This window comes from Poromitra crassiceps, assembly GCF_964638095.1.
Source record: "Poromitra crassiceps genome assembly, chromosome: 9".
Lineage (NCBI taxonomy): Eukaryota > Metazoa > Chordata > Actinopteri > Beryciformes > Melamphaidae > Poromitra > Poromitra crassiceps.
This window is the reverse complement of record NC_139630.1, coordinates 19,672,087-19,695,143: the sequence shown is the minus strand read 5'-3', so window position 1 is coordinate 19,695,143 and position 23,057 is coordinate 19,672,087. Positions and strand designations below refer to the sequence as shown.

Genomic DNA, 23,057 nt, shown 5'->3' with positions numbered 1-23,057 from the left:
TTGGAGGCATTGAGGACTAGATCAGGTGACCAGACAAGCTAAAGCTATGATGTTTGCTAATTGGCCTGTTGCATCAGCCAATGTGGCCCTTGACAGTAGATCAGATACCATTATCAAAGCTGGAGAAGTTAGAGAGGCTGATCAGCTCATATGTCAGGAAATTACATCTTGCTAATGTAGATTTGTGTGGGAAAGGAATTCCAGAATACCTACAGTATATACTGTAGGATTATAGCAGTTTAAATGTGTAAATGTAAGGTTAGAGATCAAACTGACAAAAAGGAAGTCAGGAGTGCAGCGCCTCCTGTGGTAGCAGGGTGAAAATGGAACTGAAGAGAGACAGTTTAACAAGAATAGGGCAACCTTTATGGAGTAAGGCAACTAACTCTAACCCTAAATAAAACAGACACACAATGTGAACAGTGAACACTGTCAATTAGAGGCAAATATCAGTGTTTTGATGACATAATTAATCATTAATAATATCAATTAGACAGTAATTTATTGTAAATAAATATAGTATCTCATGGCTTCCTACCTGTTGTGCGTATGCGTTTGGCAATGGGTGTTATGACGAGCAGCAACATGATCACGACCACGATGATGGTGACTATTCTCCCTGTTCTCCGTTTGCCTTCACCATCAGATTTGTTGCCTTCACCATCAGACTCTACAGAAAAATAACAGCAACAAGCCTGTTTACATGGACACATTATATATATATTAGGGATCGACCGATTATCGGCATGGCCGATTATTGACGTCGATATTCAGCGTTTTGCCGATTATCTGTATCGGCATTTTCATTGGCCGTTTGCCGATATAATAAATTAATTAAAAAATGTGCTGCTTTGGCTCTGATGCAGCTCCAGGAGCCTCAGTGTCAGTCCTGTGCTGCTGAAGTAATGTCCCGCCCACAGCGCTATCTGATTGGTTACACATTGAGTAATAGCCTATCAGAGTGCTTCTCAGATGAAATCCTCCCTGCCTTCTTTCAGTAGCTCTCGGCTGCCTGTGTGTGTGCCTCAGTGTGCCTGTGTCTGAGCGAGTGGACTGGACAGACTGGAGCGGTGGGCAGATAGGCTATTGCTAGCGGGGCACTAGTTTAATTACGTCTTCTTCAGTAGCATAGCTCCACATGGCCAGGGTTGTCGCGAAGCTGTCGAGCCAAACCGTAGCATCCACAAAATACATTTCCCCAGGCATTTCTAGAGCGGAGCTGTTCTCTGTCTGTCTGGGTTCGTTTGTGGTGAGAACGTGATCCGACACAAGTTTAACAGTGCGCGTTTTCGGATACATAGTTTAAAAACAACATCTTCATTCTTCAGATCCTGTTTTGGCGACTTGTGCGTTTGCATGGATAAACTTTGGGGGATTTTCGGGGGATCATCACATCAGCAGTTTGAACTCGACCAACTAATTACCTCTGGTCTCCATTAAATAAATGAAAACAAGTCATGGTAATCAGAGCCAGCCTTCTTTGTGATAAGATTCAGACAATCAGACTGATTGCATGTCTGTCTTCCTCGCAATGTTCGTAGGCTATTAAATTATTTATTAATATTTTATTCATGACAGGACAGGTGTTCATATGCGTAATCCTCTGAAATCTCTAGTAATAGAAGTTGCGAGGGTCTTTGATCTTCTATCTCCAAATTCCAGATAGATAGTCTTTGGTTCACCGTGACGTAACGACGTGTCAAATATCCCATTCATTTGAGAAAAAAAAAAAGCAGTCTTCCACCCTTAGAGGGCGCTTATGCCAGATATGCTGCTGAAAAATGATACAAATGGTAAAATGGCAACAGTTTGGTGTCAAATGTGGAAATTCTGACCAGAATTCTTCACACATCACCCCCAAAGTCATATATATTGGTTAAAAGCTGAAAAAAGGTGTTTTGGAGGTAAGTCCTCCTTTAACTGTATTTTTGTGGGTGGACATTCTGAACATCTCTAGACCGTCCCAAGCTTAGCCCTTCCGGTTGAACGGGCTCAGCTGGGGGGCCGAGAGAGTGGGAGAGAATGAGAGGGAGAGAGAGAGAGGAGAGTGGCCCGCTGATGGCCGCTAAGTTCTTCCGAACTTGGCGCTCACCAGCTCTGCCTACGACACCTTCAGGCGTCTATATCATTCAACAGTGTGCGAACATTGTACATCAACATACATGGTAATGCATTTTAACCCCTAACTCTGCCCAGACCATTAAACCAAGAACTCTCACGCGGATCCACTCGGTTAAGTGAATCGTTCCGTTGTTGGCACGGCTGTCCTGTGCGCTGTGGGTTTGGCTGCGGTGAGGAGGAGGTTCGAGGTTGGCTGAGTCGATGCCGGCGTGCGTTCTCTCGGTCGGTTGCAGAGCAGTGGTTGGCTGCGATCTGTGGCTGGCACCACGGTGTGTCTTTCTGCAGCCGTTGGCTTGGCCCTGCTGCGGTGTGGCTCTTCTGGCTTCTTCTCCTGCACGTGCCGTGCGCTGGGAGGGTTGTCGGTCTGTGGCTGTTTTGCCGGCTTCTCTTGGTCTGCTGAGCGGTCTGCTCGCGGTACGTTCTTGTTGTCGGGTTTTGCGGTCCAGCTGGGCTTCTCTCGGCAAGGAGAGCGGCTGCTCTACGCGCGAGTTTGAAAGCACAGGAAGGGCTTTTCCTGGCGACTTATAACACTAAACCGACTTAAATTAAACTGAGATTAAGTAGAACTATCTCAGTTACGCATGCTATGCCTGGTGGGACTTACGGCCTTTGGTAGGCGATCCCTGGGCCTGCTGTGGGTTCGGAGTCCTCTGGGCCCTGGTCAGGCCTTTGGTGCAGGCCTGTGTTTCAGAGAGGGTGCAGAGAGCGGGGGAGGGGAGCCGGCTTCCTGGCTCCTCCAGCCCTTTCCACATCAAGGTCTGACGGGATCAAAAGCTTAGTGCCACTGCAAACTGGTTTCCAAACAGTTTTGTTTCCCTGTATGGGGAAGTCACGAAGGGTTCTCATTGGCTTGTCATGTGTCTTTGGTGATGGTTCTGGCCAATGCTTGCTCTGTGAGCTGGGGTGGGCACACCCACTCTGTAAGTTCAACTTAAAGGGTGCTGTCCCTTTTGGCTGCGGGGGAACAATTGTCTTTGATTAGGTTGAGAGATAAAACAATGGCAACTCTTTGAGGCTCGGCCTCAAGCTGTGCTGGTATCTGTCACCCACTTGTGGGGAGCCTAGGGTGAGAGCCAGCTGACCAAATGGTACAGTGTTTCGAAGGTGGGGGGAGAATCCCCCTCACTGTCTCTACTATACACTCAAATGTCTTACATTCAAATATATCAGTAATACAGTACAGTCCATAATGTGTCGATCACAACACATGTTTACCCTAAACCCCACATTGCTACAGTACAAATGCAACAATTGTAGGCTATCAATTAAGCCCATAAATCGGAACAAAGCAAACGACCCAGAGGTGTGAATCCACCCTTCTCTCCACAGCTGTGTCTTGATAATGTTCCCAAGTCTCCACTAGATTGAGCATACACATGGAAATGGGAACAGGTATAGGTTGTGACACACAAAGACACACACACACACACACACACACACACACACACACACACTGCTTAATGTTAATAATGTTAATATTTTCAATTAATATTGCAGTTGGATAAACTGAGGAAAATGCGTGGGTTGTGTTATTCCAAATTTTGACACCAAAATTTTTATTTTTACTGCAAATATATATCGGTTCCAAATATCGGTTATCGGTCATTTTGATTAGGTCGACCCCTAATATATATATATGATAATATATATATTGATTGATTGATTGATTGATTTATATATATAATACAATTAATTCAAAAGCGTTTAGTCTTATATTCAATTTAGAATTTTGTTTTTTTTAAATGCTATTCAAAATGCACTTAGTTTTCATTTCCTTGAAAGAAGTGTCCCTATGTTGAAACAAGGCAAGAAAGAACAGGTTGATTTGTAAACAAGTGAAATGATCTGACCTTTGTGGCAGATTATTAATTTAAGATAAATAACATTTGAAGATTTGACGGTACATTAAATGTGTTGTTAAAGTGAGGTAACTCACTCAGGATGAGGGGGTTGCTGATTGGTTGGCTGACCTCCTCACTGACTGGGTTCCTCACCTTACAGCTGAAGAGCGTATAGTTCAAATCCACCTATAAAATCAGTGAAATAGAATTAGCTCAAAGTTCACAAACCAATCACAGTTTAATTGTTAACAGTGCTCACTTATGTCTTTACACTTTGATGAAAGGAGATCTGAGGCTCAGCTACAGAGCAGTTCCCTGGAGCTGGACGGGGTTCAGTGTGTTGCTCAAGGACACTTCAGCAACTTAAACCAGGTAGGCTACTCTGGTTAAAGGACAGTCTTCTTAAGCCAACGCCCACATTGGAACATCCAAAACCAATAGACCCCTTATACGACTACGTCACACTGACATCACGCAGCGTCGATGCGCAAGACGGAGGCAGAAAGACAGACTCCGCGCAGCCCTGTCAAGTAGTTTTCCAGTGGCCCGAAAACTATTCAAGCAAGACATGTCTTCGTGTTGTGCAGTGCGATGCCAGAATCGGAAAGCTATTGTAGCAGAGTATTCGGGTCCGCCTATTCACACTTGGTTAATAAAATAATAAACGATAGAGCCAGGCTGTAACGTTATAACAAGCTTCTCCCGACATATCCTGTTCTACACAACTCGAGGGAACATACACAGCCTCGCACACACGCAATAGAACACAACACAACACTGAACAGTGTTACACTATCAACAAAGCAAGGACTAAAGTTTTACCGAATCCCGTCAACTCATACTGCTTTTAATGCTAACCGTAGGTGTCTTTGGTTGCAAGCCGAAAGAGGGAATCGTTAAAAATGCCCGACTTTGCAGTGCTCGCTCATTTCATATCAGGTAAGCTGTAGTAGGCTGCTAGTAACAGCCACATCGCTCGGTTAGTTAACAACCAAGTAACGTTAAATAATGTCATTATTGAGTTGAACTGATTGGAACGAGGACATCATAAAAAAATGCCCGACTTTGTAGTGCTCTTCATAATCAGGTAAGCTGCCTGAAACTGTAGGCTGCTCAGCCACATCGCTCGGTTAGTTAACTCATTGAGTGCCAGCCACTTTTGGAGAACGGACGCTCCCAGTGCCAGAGTTTCAGAGCGTTTTCAGTGATTTCTCGAGGCCCACAGAATATTGTGTGATATTACTATGTAAACACCGAACACGCACAAAGAACGAGGAGACTCTCTTCTATCATCTGCAAAAAAAAGTTTATTGATCCCATTTTCCGTTCTTTAGTTATGAGCCGGAGAAGATAGCTTGATTTAACCAAAAACAGCATTTTTTTTCTAGAAGCTGAGATATTCAGCCTTTTGTGAAATTAAACATTTCAAGCACATCATTGACTCTGAAGCTAATATTTTCTGATATGACACCTCAAAAATAATTTCCTTCAATAAAAGAGTGAAAACAAAGGAATTTTGTTTGGCCAAATAATATGTTTTAGCTGCAACCAGCAGCGCTGGCCCCTGCGTGCGCAGACCCTACACCTTCTTGCTGGTCTTGATTGACTGCTGGTGGGCATCAGATAGCCTATTCTAGCTTGTTTGCTCTCTATGCATCGAGCCTGCTGCTGCCTGGGTGTGTGTGTACTGTCAATGGTTGTATGCTATTGCTGTAGTGCCCTGCGTGCCCCACCCCCCTCCTCCTCCTCCTCCGTGGTGGGAGGAGTGTCTCTGCTGCGGTTTGCTCTGAGTTTGATCTGCACTGAAAAGTCCGCTGCCTGCATCCCCCCGCTTTTTTACAGCGTGTCCCCAGCTCCCAGCTGAGAATAATGTAACTTTTCAGAAAGACGCTGGTGTCGCCGTGTCGGCAACTAAATCATATGGATGGACTATCGCAGCGGACACGGATGGGGCTCAATTGTGGCAGCAGATGACTGCACAGGCACAGCTAACGTTATGCTTCAAGCATATCGATGCGATTTCCGTTTCCTCATGACTTCTTCTCTCTTTTCTCCTGGCCTTTGTCTAATCGGGAGGGCACTGTCGCCACCTAAGGGTTCTGTAAAATAGGTTAGACACATTCAATAGCTCCCATATTGTAAGAGGCGATGTAAGAGGCTTAGATCGACATCCCCCCGTCAAAAGACGCAATTGACGAACATGTTCGTCCTTGGCACTCTACGTTACAAAACGAAATGACGAACATGTTCGTCCATGGCACTCAATGAGTTAATGACCAAGTAACGTTACATAATGTCATTATTGAGTTGTGTGCATTATCAACATAACAATATATCTTTGCAAGTTACAGAATAATTATCTACGCTATCCCCAGTTATAAAGGAATGCACGATATGTATTGCTGGCCACTAGGCTTGGCCAATTGACAGCGCCAGTGCGTATGGGTCTGTAAGACATATCCCATTAAACAACGTTAATTTCGATGCATAACATTGCTTATCACTAGGCGATAAGCTGTTGTAGTAAGCCGAGAACTGCATTTTAAAACTAAAATCTAACTGTGTGTCGCAGATGGGCACAGAGCAGTCCTGACAGCGGGGCTTTTACACAGTTCTCTGTGTCTGTCAATGCTGGGCTCACGGCTTTTTGCCTACACGATGCGAGCGCAGCTCCAATGTTGACAGCTGTATAAGGGGTCTATACACCTCCCTAAACATGATGTATGCTGTGTTGAGAGGAACAGCTTAGACACAGTTCACAGAAGCTGCTAGCTAAACAGTATACACATGCTCACTCTCATTCAGGGTCTTTCACAGGTTTCCCATTGTAGCCCTGATGGAAAATCTTTATAATATAAAACTGTTTTCATTACTATCCATAAATAAGTCACAGTGCCTCAACTGGGTCAACTCGTCAGAACAAGACATCCAAGTGAGGAAGTAGTGAACATCAAACAGCAGGAGCATGTTACCATCAAGCGTCTGTTACCAAGGGTGAGTGAGAAAATATCATCCAGGAGAATGAGGCTGGCCAGTCACTGTCAGAGACACCAGGAGATCCCAGCCAGCAGTGCTGTTGAGCCAACACACGAGCAACTATCATGAGGGTGTGTCATACTGAAGATTTGAACTATACGTGTCATACTGTGGCAGTACTTTCTGCCACAGCATCTTTATGCTGTGGCAGAAAGTACTGGGAGCTAACCAGATGTATGGAGGATGGAGAAAGTACTGGGAGCTAACCAGATGTATGGAGGATGGAGAAAGTACTGGGAGCTAACCAGATGTATGGAGGATGGAGAAAGTACTGGGAGCTAACCAGATGTATGGAGGATGGAGAAAGTACTAGGAGCTAGCCAGATGTATGGAGGATCCAGATAACTGGAAACACCGCTGGAGGCCTCGTCTGAGGACGGCCTAATGATACCTCCATAACCTGATATTTTGATACCTTTTTATTTTGTTTAGTTTAATCATGTTTTTCAGCTCAGAAAACGTCTAAAGTGTTACCTTTTTAGCTTTAGCAGCTTCTCAGTTCCGAACTGTGGTTGGGAACGCGTTGACATATCTTTGACTTTGGCTCGTGTCAATAGGGTTAGCTCGGTAACTAGCTTGCATCTGGGCCTCCAATGGTGGATGGGAGAGATGGGAGAGGAGGTGAGAAATGGTGTTGTAAACAGAGGGGCTTTATTCCCATAACGAGTGCAGCAACACGGCCTTCAGATAGGTTCCTGCATACAGTGCTAATCTGGACCCACTTCTACTGGCTATCACTACTGTAGCTACTCGTAGCATGGGCTTTACAGTGCTGCTATCAGAGATGCATCTTTCTTCTCTGCATGGAGGAACTCAACTCTCTAGACACACGTCCTCCTTCAGACGCATGATCTCAACTAACTGCTCTCAGACAAATCCCAGGGGTACGTCACACACACAAGTCACACACACAAGTCACACACACAAGTCACACACACAAGTCACACCCACAAGTCACACACACAAGTCACACACACAAGTCACACCCACAGCATAGTTCTTAAAGGCACCAGGCAAAGCCTGCAACCAAAGGTTGAAACAGTCTGGTTGCTCTACTGTATATTTGGGCTTGCTGGAGGAAAGGGGGGGATATTACGAGTGGACATTAACTAACTCACATAGGAGAGAACAAATCAGCCAAAAAGAGTGACAAACACTCCGTCACTAGCTTGGCTGTACTTGTACCTTTGTAATCTCTTGCTCTTTGAGTAGCCCAGTCTTGTTGGTGTCTTTCCACCAGGTGTAGCTGACTGGATCAGCCTCTGCAGTGGTGTTTGAGTCACACCTCAAACTACAGCGAGTCAAACCAGCATCACACAATGTAGAGATGGAGGGTTTAGAGACAGCAGCTGTTGTTGGAGGAGAGAAGAGGAGAAAAAGACTGTTACACATTTGTCTCAATGCAGACAGCTAGAAAGAGACACAGACAAACACACACACACCTACACACACACACACACACACACACACACACACACACACACACACACACACACACACACACCTTTGCACATTGGCCTAATGTGCAAGTTAACATGAACAAACTATTGTAACATTACATTACATAAAGGGGGAAAGTGGGCACAACCAATGGTAAAACCATAAAGTGGTTTCACATCAGGGACTCAGGACCATTTCCGAGCACGCTTGACCTCACTCTGACCCCAAAGTATGTTTCCTTTGATTAGTGTGAACTTTGACCTCACTCTGACCCCACTCAAGGTGAAACTCGCATCATTTGCACCATGAAAAATGCTGTAAAATCTCATCTACTTCCACGTTTGCATTGACTTTGTATAATCTCATCAGAATCAGAATCACTTTTATTGCCACAATATGCAAATTACATAAGAGGAATTTGTCTTAGCGTAGCAGTCCTTTCAATATTCAGAGATGAAGAAGTAGGAAAAATAACTAAAAGACAATGGGCCCTATCTTGCTAAAGTGGTAATTTAGCGTTTGCGCTCATTTAACGCTGCACGCAATGCAAATTGGGGGCGTGCACAAGCACATTTGTATTGTCCCTGCCGCACTATTACCTCTATGCCTGTTATAATTGTACTGGACATGCATGGGGTAGGCATGCCACATGCCAAACCAGGCGCAAAAGTGGTGACAGAGATGGCATTCTCCTATGTGCGCAATTACTTCGCTCTAAGAGCTTTGAAAAGCACCTCTTACGCGCTAAAATACCCCGCTGTGCTTGAGTGCACCATAATGTCCGTACTGCGCAGTGCAGTGCAGAGGAATTTCTTTTGGATATGTCATTACGCACGGTCGTGCCACGCCAGGACATCAAATTCTGCTGCTAAAATGGGGTATTAGCAGATAATTCAGTGAGGCAATCAACTATAATTCACTGAGAAACTTTTATCCCATCGCAAAGAGGGGGATAAAAGTTTGTTGTCCTTGTTGGACAATGGACATTGTAGCCTACTTGCAAGAATAGGCTATTCACCTTCACCTATCCCATAACCCGGAGGGTTGTTGGCACCACAGATCTGTTCACAAGCTCTCTCCATCTCTCTCTGTCCTCGGCACGCAGCTCTCATTACTGTTTCACAAAGTTTTAATTGAGTCCACTCTAAATCCTCCCATCTTTTCTTTTGTCTCCGCTGTTTCCCCGCTGCAAACACGTTCCAATGTCCAGTCAACAAAAGAACCCAAATTGCATCAAATCACAGATGTTTTTAACTGGTACATGTATATGATGTGATGGTGTTATGGTGGGATAGGCCTATCCAAATTATGCATGGAGATAATTACAGCATATTGCATCAGAATCAGAATCAGAATCAGAAAGACTTTAATGATCCCCGGGGGGAAATTGGGACAAGTTACAGTTGCTCGTTCACATAACACAGATAGCATAAAATAAAATAGAATAAAATACACAGTAGTAATGCGATAGTAAAATAAGCAGAATGAGAAGAAGAAAGAACACAACATAGCATGGAATAAACAGTATAACAGTATAAACAGTAAACAGTATTAAATGCAATAGGAGCAAAATAGTGGAGTACGTCTAAGTAAGCAATACGTAGAGTAAGTATACCTTACGTGCCAATTGTCATTATTGCACACTGAACTTATATTATTCGGCCTGCCCCATACGTTACACATGGCTCAGCCATGCACTTTTCCAGTTAGCCTATCTTTATTGCACACTGAAGTTATATTATTCGGCTTGCCCTATACGTTACACGTGGCTCAGCCAGGCACTTTTCCAGTTAGCCTATCGGCTGGCTCAGTCTCAGGGAGACTGAGCGTCTCCGAGGTGCTCTTTTAAGAGAGGCATTAAATAGACCAATGGCCACAGGCAGGAATGATTTCCTGTGCCTCTCCGTGTTGCATCTGGGTGGAATCAGTCTCTCACTGAATGTACTCCTGTGTTTGACTAGCACGCCGTGGAGTGGGTGCGAGTCATTGCTCATGATGGAGCGTAGCCTGGATAACGTTCTCTTCTCTGACACCGCAGTCAGAGAGCCCAGGTCCAGCCCCACAATGTCCCTGGCCTTACGGATCAATTTGTTAAGTCTGTTGGCATCCGCTGCCTTCAGCCTGCTGCCCCAGCACACAATAGCATAGAGGAAGGCACTAGCCACTACCGACTCATAGAACATCCTCAGCATGGTCCGGCAGACGTTGAAGGACCTCAGCCGTCTCAGAAAGTAGAGACGGCTTTGCCCCTTCTTGTAGAGTGCATCAGAGTTCTTAGCCCAGTCTAGTTTATTGTCAATGTACACGCCAAGGTACTTGTAATCCTCCACTATGTCAACACTGACCCCGTGGATTGAAACATGCCTCGCACAAACTGTATTACAGCGAACACGAGACAGGAATCTAATTGGTTTGATTGATGTAATGCCCAGGCACTGCCAAATCCCGTTTGCGCTGGCATTTTGGGGGTGCAGATGACTTGGCACTACTCCAATTTGCGCCTGCGCCCGTTGTTGTCCTGAGTTACGCACCCCGGCCGAGTATTGTATCTCCACCATATTTTGGGGCTGTATTAACTTAAAAACTGGGATGTCACATCCACCCAAACAATTATATCATTTTTAAACGGTTAGGTTTCTGTATAACAGAAACAGATGTAAAACAGAACAGTTTTAGAGCTGTGACACAGGAGAGACAAATCACCTCCAATCTCATTCAGGTGTTGCCTCACAGGTGTGAGAATTGCTGCTATCATCTATTTGTTTATTTATTGTATTTATCTATTGATTTATTTGCACCCAAAAAATATAAAACTGATAAAAATGCAAACAAGAAAGTAAAGTGCAGGTAGAGACAAGAAACCCTGAAAGGGCTTATTATGGCTCTCTACCTCAGAAAACCAAATAATAACAATAATCTGTACAAAGTTTAAAATACAACAGAAACAAGAACAAACACGAAAACAAAGAAAATAAAAGCAACAGTAAAACAAAGAACAACAACAACAAACAAGAAACAAAAAGCAAAGAAGATGAGTTAGTAGACAGTTAAATGGCGATGTGAGGTGTAGTGTGTAAAGTGTGAGGACGTGTGACTCAACAGAGGTTCTAAGATTGGATTTATGAGTTGAGAGATGATGCATCTTTGGCTATGTTGATATATGTGTTCCATAAATATGGCTCCTCTGAAGCCTTTTGAAAATTGATTATTGATGTGACTGTATGGGGATTGAAGGTTATCTGAATGTCTTGTATTTGTATGTATGTTTGAATTTTGCTTGAAGCTTGATCTACACGGTGCAGTGAGAGAGACAGGTGAGTACAGTACATTTATAATCAAAGGTGCATACCTGGAGTGTGTTGATATTGTGAATGGGGAGTATATTGAGTTTTTTTTTAAAGAGCAGCTGATGGTTCTAATCTATTCGAGAATGTAGCCAACTTAACAAACTTTATTTGTATGATGAGAATACTGTGAAGACTGGAGATATGTACTTGTGAAAGGACACACTTACTCCATGCAGTAAGGATGAGAGGACAAATAATTGACAACATTTCGTTCCTACATTAGATCTTCGTTAGGTCGAAATTATATGTACAAACTTTTCTTTGTATTATGAGAATACTGTGAAGACTGGAGATATATGTACTTACCCATACGATATTTCCATAAAAAATATATGCACTGAAAGAATTTACTGCATGGTGTAGTAATGTTTAGTAAAGAACTGACATAATTTCTACTTAGTAATATTAGGAAGTATAATTTCTAAATATTATTTTGTAATATGTACACATTTTATTCTTGAAAATACATTAAATGTGTGGGATGGGTACATTTTAGTAAGAATGTTTGCGTAATATTTACTTACATAATACATAATAATATTTACATACATAATCCTAAAAACAGTAAGTAAATTAACTGTGTGGAATGGGTACATTTTTGTAAGAATGTTTGCGTAATATTTACTTACATAATACATAATAATATTTACATACATAATCTTAAAAACAGTAGGTAAATTTTAATCAAGCATATTTTTATTGAATCCACGCATGCGCATTTGCACGAGACAGTTCTCTTTCCGGTATCCGGTTTCATGCACCTGCAGTTGGAGGGACATGTGCTTGTGACTGTTCACATTTTTCGAGTGGCTGCAAGGTAAGTTTGGCTTTCTGTTTAATTAGGTTTGTGACGATAATAATTGGGCATAGTGCGTTGTGATACTTGGTGATATGTTACTGTTTGTATTTTAATCACATAAATGCACGTTGATGTTACTGCAGCCCTCAGTCAGCATGTTTTCCGCCTGCCATTGCAGGACCCACAGCGCTGTATTTGACCTAAACAATTCACAGTTTAGCCGTCTGTAGTCGAGTGGAAGGAACTCTTTGTCAGTCCGCTCTCCCACTCTCCGTTCACTACCGTGGCGGGTCAGGATAGCCAGTCCCGCGCTGCAGAAGAGCTAATTTAATGTAACGTTATGTCTGAACATGCCTGTGAACTGCATTCGGCTCTCTCTCTCTCTCTCTCTCTCTCTCTCTCTCTCTCTCTCTCTCTCTCTCTCTCTCTCTCTCTCTCTCATGTAACGTTATTTCTGGACATGTGCTGTGAACTGCGTTCGGCTGCATTCGTCTCTCTCTCTCTCTCTCTCTCTCTCTCTCTCTCTCTCTCTCTCTCTCTCTTTCTTTAATGTAACGTTATGTCTGGACATGTGTGAGCTGTGTCTCTCTCTCTCTCTCTCTCTCTCTCTCTCTCTCTTTCTCTCTCTCGTGCTGTCTCTTTGCAATTAGGTGAATGTGATTCATGAAATTCACTGTCATTGGTTTGTGGAAAAAAACATGTCTCTGTCAACAGGACACAGGGCAGCACCACAGCTGCAGGACAGTGGAGTGACACTGCAACATTAGTCAGGCAAGTAGAAATGTAATACATTCTATCATATTGCTGTTATTATTTCCCCATATCCTTCACTGTGTAATGTGACATAAAATTGTGGCTAAATGTTTTAGATCGGGGCTTTTAAACTCTGAGACTGCATCCCCCCACCCCCTTAGTTTACGTATTTACTACAAAATGCCACTCAATACCTGTATTGATCATAAATTCCGTAGACACTCAATAATTGAGCAATGATAGCTTGATATTGCTGTTTGACATCAGACTACACCAAATTCATAAAATAAGGTTGGTCTGAAGGCATGTATTATTCTCTGACTGGAGGGGAAATAGTAAATGATCTCTGAACTATCTCTTTAACCAAATCACATACATTTAGGCTATTCTATGTGATCTCCTTTTGATAACTAATGAAATAATGATATATGTTTTAACTTCCATTCACTGAGCCTTCCCTGAAACTGTTTGGAGTCCCCCTGGGGGGGCCCGCCTCTCACTTAGAAAACCTCTGTTTTAGACCATTGTTTTAATATCACAATTGTGTCTGTTACAGGATGACCTTACTCTTACGATGAGTCGAGAGTGGACAGTTGAGGGAGGAGGACACACCAACACCAAGGGAGGTGTTGTGGGGACAACTGAGGCCGTTCCTGGACAAACTGAGTCAGGTGTGCTTGTTTAAAAAAAAATGCAGCAAGACACACCAATCCAATCCATACACAGCACAAATCCTCCATCTTTCCACCCATGGCTCTTGTAGGGGTGGGAATCACACGTTTGATCTCAATACAATACTACATGTATATGGATTCATTGGACAATGATGCGATATTTGCCAATATCACGATTTCTATACGATTCGATTGAGCGGCTGCGATAGATATTAGACTATATGCATTGATTTATATCCGAGAGGGGAGCGAATATCCTCTCCCTCTTTTTCTTGCGTGCTTGCTATGGTGCTCGCATTGTTTGTATGCGAAAGAGTACGCTAATAATTCATATTGATGTTTTCACTGTCCATCGATGCTGGGGAGCTGAACAGTCACATGACATCTCTTGCCCCGGAAGTGAGTTTCCCATTCATTTTTTCCATAGACATTTAAAAAATCCCTATATAACAAGTTTTAAGGCTGGAACCAAGCCAACTCGTGACCTACTGAACTGTGAGTGACCATAAAACATTTAACTTGGAGCAAAAACAAAAAATGTATCGGATCATTGAATCGATGCATCAATGCAGATCGATGTATCGTTCCACCCCGAGGCTCTTGCTCCGTAGCCTGGTAAACCAGCCCGTCACGTGAACGCACATTTCATTTGGTTCTGCGTGACGGTCTGGCCCCGACGCCAGTGGGGGGGTTTAGCAGAAGGTGCAGAGCGGAAGAGCCAATCAGCGACTCCGCTGTGATTGACAGCGCAAGTTGGCCAATCAGGAACGCCACTAGCACTGCACTAACAAAACAGTAATGGCCGCCTCCTTGCCTGATCGTCTCGAGGAGTAATGTCAGCGTTTGTCTAGTTTATACAGGCATAAAGTGCAGTTATTGCAGAAATAGACTCAATAACAACAATTAAACAAGTACAGGAGTATCGCCGCAACCGCAGAGTTTCTTGGCGGAAAATATGTTTTTGCCATTCTCCCGAGTGGATTTGGGTTTGATTGGATCCGACGCTGATTGGCTGAAGGAGTTGTCTGACAAGGCAACTACGCCCGCCCATGCTCCCGCCCCTGCTAAACCCCCCCCATGGCGTCGGGGCCAGACCGTCACACAGAACCAAATGAAATGTGAGTTCACGTGACGGGCTGGTTTGTCAGGCTACTTGCTCTGTGCACTCAAATCACATGTTGTGTTCTCTCTTGACAGTTCATCGTGTATGAATAATGGTTCAGTATTGACACAATATTTGTTGTGCTCTGTTCACAGAACCAAAGCATTGAGATGAGACATGAAGCTGTTATCTGCACCCTCGTACTGTACCTTGGCGAGAAAGAAGAGGAACTTTTTGACGAATGCCAGGTAATGCATGATTTTTTTAACACTTTAAAATGTTAATTTGTTATAATTTAAAATGCAAATTAACGGTAAGAGAGGAAGGCAGACGAAGGGATGGAGGGAAGGGATGGAGATATTACACTCAGCGATGGCCCAAATGGCAGATAAAAAAAAATAAAAAATCATACTGTATCATCTGGAAGAACAAACTCAATTTCAATGATTCAAATCAAGTACAATCATAAAAAATTAAACGTGCTCTACGGTTACAAAGCCATAGGTGGGCCTTTTTCCATTGGCCCCTTTGGCCACTTGAGCTAAACCATGTCACCCTGATTTATGTTTCCTTTACCACTTTAAATGCGCCAAGCCTTGCCCAAGATGGACATGGGGCCAAAGGCACGGCTCATGTGATCAGGAAATGGTACAGTAAAATGAAGCAGATATCTGAAAGTACAAACCGAAACACACGAGACAAATTAAACATCAAACCACAGAGATTTAATTATTAGAAGCTACAAAAGAACACTTGAGAGGCTTTTAAACACACCTTTCTCTCTGCTCTCTCCACTCTGGAGAGAGACAGGAGAGTTTGCTATTACAACATATGCTGCAACACAGCTGTTTGTTTGAGGGGGAGGAGGGGGGTCGTCAAGGGTTGACTGAGGCGTTGCTGCAGCTCGCTTGCAATTTTGCAACCCGCTCGAGGTGGGTCTGTGCTTTGGTCCCATTCCAGAGAAGGTCCATCTCGATCGCAGCTCGGCATGGTTTGGCACATAAAAAAAATTGTAATGGAACCTGAAATCAGCTCGACATGGCATGGCTTTACACAGCTAAAGGTGACAATGTAAAAGGCCAATTAAGGTGCAGAGGCACACGATTGGCTGAAAGCAACATGTATGCAGGGGCTACAATCTGGAATGCAGCCATCTTGTGGCATGTTCTGCAAATATTTTATGAATGCTGGCTTACTGTAAAAGCATCACAGTGTGAACTTACTGTAGATTTGACACAATTTAACATAATCTGAGCTATGTTTAATAAAGGTCATTTTTAAAACTACTGTATGTGTTCATTCTGCCCTGACAATGTAATCACTTCAAATGATTCAATCACTCTATTTTGTATTTGTTTCTCAACTGAATTGTCTTCTTTTTTCTTGTCAATTGTATGAGGGGGACAGCCGCAGTGATGCCACTCAACACATCCTCAAGATCCTGGTCGTCCATGGTGCTGATCGAGAGGAGCCAGTGGATGTATCCGTCCTTCTTGAGGGCAAGGAGATGTCAGGATGCGACAGTACTGCTGTCGCCATGGCAAGTACTGTACAATCTGCTGCTGGTACGCCTCAAATCACTTCTCCATCTTCCAAAAGACTGTAACAATTCACCTGCATTGGACCCTCATCTCGCATACAGCAGCTTGTGGACTTTCCAATGTCATGACAGACATTAATCAATAACAGATGCATCTGATATAGAATGCTTGTTTTTTTGCTGTAACTGAATGTTCATTCAAGTGTCTGCTTTTCTGTAAAATGTTTCCAAAGTCAAGTCCTGGACATATTTGACCAGATCCAACACAAGTCTTTTAGAGCAGTGGTTTTCAAACATTTTCACATCAAGGACCCCTACATGACACAAATTAGACCATGGACCACATTTGATAAGATTTTGTCCCAGGGTCCACCATCTGATACAATATTACAGAAAGTGTACGAAAATCCATGACCAAAATAGTCATACATTCTGTCATTGTATTACTTTTGGATGGAATTATAGTAAAATAATGTCTGTCGCTTTTTGATGGGGATCTTCTTAAGGACCCGTGGGGGTCCCCAGGACCCCACTTTGAGAATCACTGTTTTAGAGAGTCAGAACATTTATGGTCGCTATGATTAAGGCACTTAAAGGGATAGTTTGGTTTGTTTGAAGTGGGGTCCTATCAGCTAGTTGCATACACTAACTGAAATAGGTACAGTGTTCTGGACGCTGAGCGCACCGTCTATCGAGACCCAGCACTCCAAGCAACAGCCTCCACAGCTCTGTCTCTAGTACACGGGGCCAATAACTAAAACGTAATTTAGCCACCTAAAACAATGCCCACCTAAACAAATCAATATCAGTGTACATGCAAGCTCTATTTTGACAATTTTCAGCACTTTCCTTTACCGTCAAACAGCCCTCTCATTCGGCACTATTTCCTCCCAACCGTAGAACTACCATATTCCTCCGCTAAACACCTGCACAGAACACAGAGCCACGGTTTACAAAACAGGAAGGCTTAGAAGAGAGACAAAACACTGACTTACTTTAGAGACAACAAGTCACCTGGCCTCTCACGTCTGGGACGTTTTCCACAATTCATCCTGGGAATGGTGAAAAAGGTCTGCAGGACACCCCGGCATTTAGGCAGCCTATTATGGCAGTTCCTCGTATCTCTCTTTCTGCGTGTTCACTCTCTCTCTGCAAAAGTTCCTCTTCTGTATATTAGTCTCTCTGGTTCATAATTGTATTTGTCACCAAGGTGAATGGCATATCGTCCTCGCTATCAAAATCACTCATATTTTATTCTATTTGTTGTCTTCACTAACAAGCCGGGAGAAATAACCCAAAATAACAGCTGATCTGCGGAGTAATCCAGCGCCGCGGGTCTGTGCAGGCATTTAGCGGAGGAATACGGCAGGTGTACGGTTGGGAGAAAAAGTAGTACCAAATCAGAAGGCTGTTTGGCAGAAAAGTAAAGCGCTGAAAATTGTCAAAATAGAGCGTACATGTACACATATATCGATTTGTTTAGGTGGCCGTTGTTTTAGGTGGCTAAATTACGTTTTAGTTCTTGGCCCCGTCTACTAGAGAGACAGAGGTCTGGAGGCTGCTGCTTCAGAGTGCTGGGTCTCGATAAACGGTGTGCTCAGCGTCCAGAACACTGTACCTATTTCAGTTAGTGTATGGAACTAGCTGATAGGACCCCACTTCAAACAAACCAAACTATCCCTTTAAGTGAATGATTTTTGAGTGGTCTTGTGTCTGCCCTGGTATGTCACCTTTTTCATTATCCATGTTTGCATCCCTGGTCAAGCTAATTCCACGGTTTTGTTGTTTCAACCATTTGGAAGGTTTTACGGAATGCACCTTAAGTAGATGTTTCCAGATGTCACATGTGATGTGAACGTTGGTGATTCATTGTTGGGAAAAAAATAAACTGTTAAATGGTATTTTAGTTGTGATTTGTGAATATTTGGTAACATTTATGGAAAACATGTAAAAACATTTACATAATAGACCCTTCTCACGGGGGCCATTTTGTGTCGAAAAGGCAGAATAAACACAGGTGCAAGCAAAACACTAATGAGGATTTCCAAATTCCAATCATGGAAGTTGGAAACCCTGATTAGTGTTTTGCTTACACCTGTGTTTACCCTGCCTTTTCGACACAAAATGGCCCCCTTGAGAAGGGTCTAATTATAGTGAGTAATTATTAAGTAATTAAAATGTCAAACAGAGAACAATACAGATGAATAAGATTTACTTGATAGTTTTAAATAACATTTACTTAAAGGTTTTAAGTAGATCTTACTTGATACTGGCAAGTGAGTTGTACTTAGTATTTCAGCACTAAAATGTACTTGAAAATCGCCGTGCAAATAGTCGCAGAGATTTCATTAAGTAAATCTTACAAATCATTTTTTTGAGTGTGGGTAAATTAAATTGTAATAAATGGTTAATCAACATCAGGCCTGTATCTAGCTATGAGGACACCGAGGTCCGGACCTCGGTAATCATTTCAGAGAAAAAATATATATTTTTTCAAAACCCCTTTTTTTTTTTTTTTTTTTTTTTAAAAGGTCCCAATTCGTGCAGCTGTAACCTCTTAAAAACGTGTGTCTCTGGTCCATAAAACATGATTCTGGATTAATCTGTTGAAAATATAGCAACCCCGTTTGTTGTGACGGAGTTCTCACTTCCTCATCTCGTCGCTTCCCAAGAATGGCCTGTTTCTATAATATATTCAGAACTAACAGTTCCCATTGGCCGCTGAGGGAGAGCCCGCCCCAGGCTCCCAGCGGCCAATCAGATTAGCGTCTGTGGACCAGCACGCTAGGTTGCGAGTTATCGTTAACATAACGGTACTACGCTAAAGAGGACATCTCAAAATGCCTAGACTTACCGAATGCACCTCTGCAGTTGCTGGATCACGTACAGTTGGCGTCGCTCCAGCTAGAAGTGTTAATTTTGTGGCTATAGACTAAATGGTGCAGGTAGCTTGTGTGAGAGAGACCCGCGCAGTATGCAGGAGAAAGCTAGTGACGTCCCAATTCCCCCAGATTCCCCTCTGGGCAAACGACGCGTTTGGGGGTGTGGCTTGGAGGAGACTGCAGAGGGACGCTGGATAGGGACAAATCCAACTGTGGCAGTTCTGAGCGTGTGACCACTCATTACAGGGAGGGCTGACAGCAGTATATATGCATTTACAAGTAAAAACAGCTTTTGCACGGAATGGGACCTTTAAACAAATGTAATTAAAAATATTTTGCAGTGCACTATGTCCCTTTCTTGTTTAACACGTTGAGTGCCAAGGACGAGATATCTCGGCTTACATGATCCAACCGTTGAGTGCCAAGGACGAGATATCTCGGCTTACATAAACATTTTTTTTTTTTGACGGTGGGACATCAATCAACCCCTTTTGGGCCGATTTTACCAACGGGCTTACCCGGGCTGAAGCCCGGGGCCCGGGACATCAAGGGGCCCAAAAAAAAAAAAAAAAAAAAAAAAAAAAAAATTTTGGTCAGTTTTTTTTACTGACGCCATTCAAATGTTTTTGCAGAGTAATAACATCCACTGTGAGAGGGTGTCCACCCGCTATGCCGACCACTCGCAATGCTGACCTTAGGTTTAGGCGTGGGGGGTGGGAGAGGTTAGGTTTTGGGTTAGGGTCTGGGGGAGGTTAGGTTTAGGCGTGTGGGTGGGAGAGGTTAGGTTTTGGGTTAGGGTCTGGGGGAGGTTAGGTTTAGGCATGGGGGCTGGGAGAGGGGAGGTCGGAACAGCGAGAGGTCGGAACAATGACATGGAACCCTGTGAGAGGGCTCCCGAATTTATCGTGCTTAGGGCCCCCAGATGTACAGGGATGCCCCTGTGTGTGTGTGTGTGTGTGTGTGTGTGTGTTGTGATTGGTAAATTGTGATTGGTAAATCACAATTTCAGACACGTTGATTGACAGGTCTGACATTTAGGTTACCAATCACACGACGGGAGGTGCCCAGGCTGAAGCCTATTGTCCAATGACTCACCCACTTGACATTGATGTCATTGGAAAGTGACATTGTTAGAACATTGGACTTCACCACTCTAGTCAAACGCTTTGCCACGGCAAAAGTCAGGAAGAAGACATTTCAGGTACAAACAGACTTGAATACTGCTTGATTGATTTGTGCAATAATTGTGAGAATGTGTGTGTGCACTGTAATAATAACAGCAATAATAAATACTAAATAATAATAATAAAAGTGCTTGTTGTGACATCTCAGTGGCAATGTTTTCTTTCCAATCAGGCTGTTTATGAAAGAACATGATGGCTAAACCTACAGTTTGTGTTTGTAAGTTAGAATGCTGACAGGAGAGCAGGTGGTGACATGAAAGTTAGTGAGAAAAGGAGAAGATACTGAATAATGACATCACAACAGTATAATCCTAATGTTGATTTAAAATGAGATATTCCTTTAAATACGGCTAAAAAAGGTTAAAAAAAAACACTCCAATTTTTTTCCGGCGGCGCCCGTCGGGCGGAAGCCCCCCCTTCCGCTTGAGGGGGGGGCCCTGCAGAGATGAATAGCCCAGGGGCCCATGAAGTGTAAAATCGGCCCTATACCAGAATTGGAGGAAGAGAATGTGTATAATCTATTTTACCGACCAGCTAGGTGGCGACGGTGCTCTCCCGACAGAGACAAAGTCAACCAAAAGCAGCCGCCTCCCGCGGCTGCTTCCTCCATTCTCAAGGAAATGGCTTGCCGATTTTACAGTCATCAGTCACCAGACTCGCCGCTCTCGGGCCGCGCCAGCAGCAGCACACGGGGGATTGCAAATTTGCATAATATATTATGGGTGAAACACACTTTGAAACGCCCGCAGAAAGGCCAGAATCGCACGCATTCCGAAAACCCAGAAACGAACAAGCCTCATTCTCATACTGTAGGCGGGGACGCTTTCGCGCTGCTGCGGTGGGGGGTTCCAGAAATGGACTGGGTGGGCAGCATAAAGCCTAGAGTCGCACGGGGCTTCATCGGGGCTCTCAAACCCAAGAGACGAGTGAGCCCTATCCACACTCGCTGCCAGGGAGGGAGGCTGCTCAAACTCGCTGCCAGGGAGGGAGGCTGCTCAAACTCGCTGCCAGGGAGGGAGGCTGCTCAAACTCGCAGCAGCAGCAGCAGCAGCAGAGCACTCGCTTGTGACAAACGCAGGCTGAAAGCCACTAGACACGCCCACGGAGGGAGGAGTTGAAGGAGAGGGCGTTCGGAACTATATTGTTTGGATGTCTGATCTCTCACTGATGCCAAAAATAAATGGTTAAAGTGACTGTTCTGCCTGTTTGATTGAATTTCACAAAACTGCGATTATCTCAGCTTTCACTCTCAGACAGCTGAAACCATGCTGTACTCAACGGCTAATATCTACATAACTACTAACTCTACAAACTAACTCTTTTAGACAGAGAAAGCACACATTCTATTAGTTCTTTTTAGATGATTGGTGTTCACGAAGTCTTAACAGAAAATAATCCTCGGCTCTTGTAAAATGAGCCAGAATCCTCAAAAAAAAAACTGGCAGAACTTACCTACAGCATTGAAAAAAGGGCTGGCAGTCAATGTGTTAAGAATGTTTCGGGAAATGAAAATGTAGCCTATTTTAATAGCCTACTCAAAAATGCACCTCCCACTATACAGCAAAGAGAGGAGTCAATGTTTCTTGATATATGCCATTCAGATCAGAATAATTAGTCTAGTCATTAAGTTTGCTGATAATATTTCTATCATGTTAAGTCTGTCTCATGTTAACTGGTGTATTCAGAGAAAATAGGGAGATATAGAGCATTATCATCATGCTATATATCTCCCTCTTTGCTCTGAATGAGTGAGAAAAGGAGAAAATACTGAATAATTACATGACAACAGTATCCTAATGTTAATTTAAAATGATATATTACTCTAAATATGGCTAAAAGAGGGGGGGGGGAAACTCAATTTTTTTTCCGTTTCCCCTTGCCATGTCTGGACCTCCCCAATTTCGAAACCCTGGATACGGGCCTGATCAACATGAATTATTTACCAAACTTGATATTGTTTCTGATGATACCAAATTGACTTCATTATTTTATTACAAACAAAATAAATGTTTGTTTTTTTCAATTTAAGTTCTCATCATTCAGAATGCCAAGGAATTTAGTAGATGAGACCTGAAGCAGTTCATTCCCATTGACTATAATGTTGGCACTATTACTACTGTATTTCCTTCTAGTGAATATCATGAAGTGGGATTTTCTTTTTAAATATATATTTAGGGACAGTTTATTTCGCTGAACCCATTTAGCATTTTTGTTCATGCCCTATTGTGATTGAACAGGACAGAAGAGAAGCAGTCAGAGTGTAACAATTTATTTCAATGAACTTTGTTCTAATGAATGACGTCTTATTTATTTCTATCTTTCCAGAGAGCTGCCAGGG

The 23,057-nt window shown here is 43.2% G+C and overlaps 1 protein-coding gene across 1 annotated transcript in view; it reads right to left on the bottom strand.

Moving 5' to 3' along the window:
• LOC310782486 (protein NLRC3-like) overlaps positions 1-23,057 on the bottom strand; it is an 89,042-nt gene that overhangs the window by 52,109 nt on the left and 13,876 nt on the right. The window contains exons 4-6 of the mRNA XM_083643156.1: positions 8,184-8,347; positions 4,058-4,148; positions 539-670 (exon numbers count right to left, since the gene is read on the bottom strand). Of these exons, the coding sequence (XP_083499282.1) occupies positions 539-670; positions 4,058-4,148; positions 8,184-8,347 (387 nt within the window). The remainder of the gene's footprint in view (positions 1-538; positions 671-4,057; positions 4,149-8,183; positions 8,348-23,057) is intronic.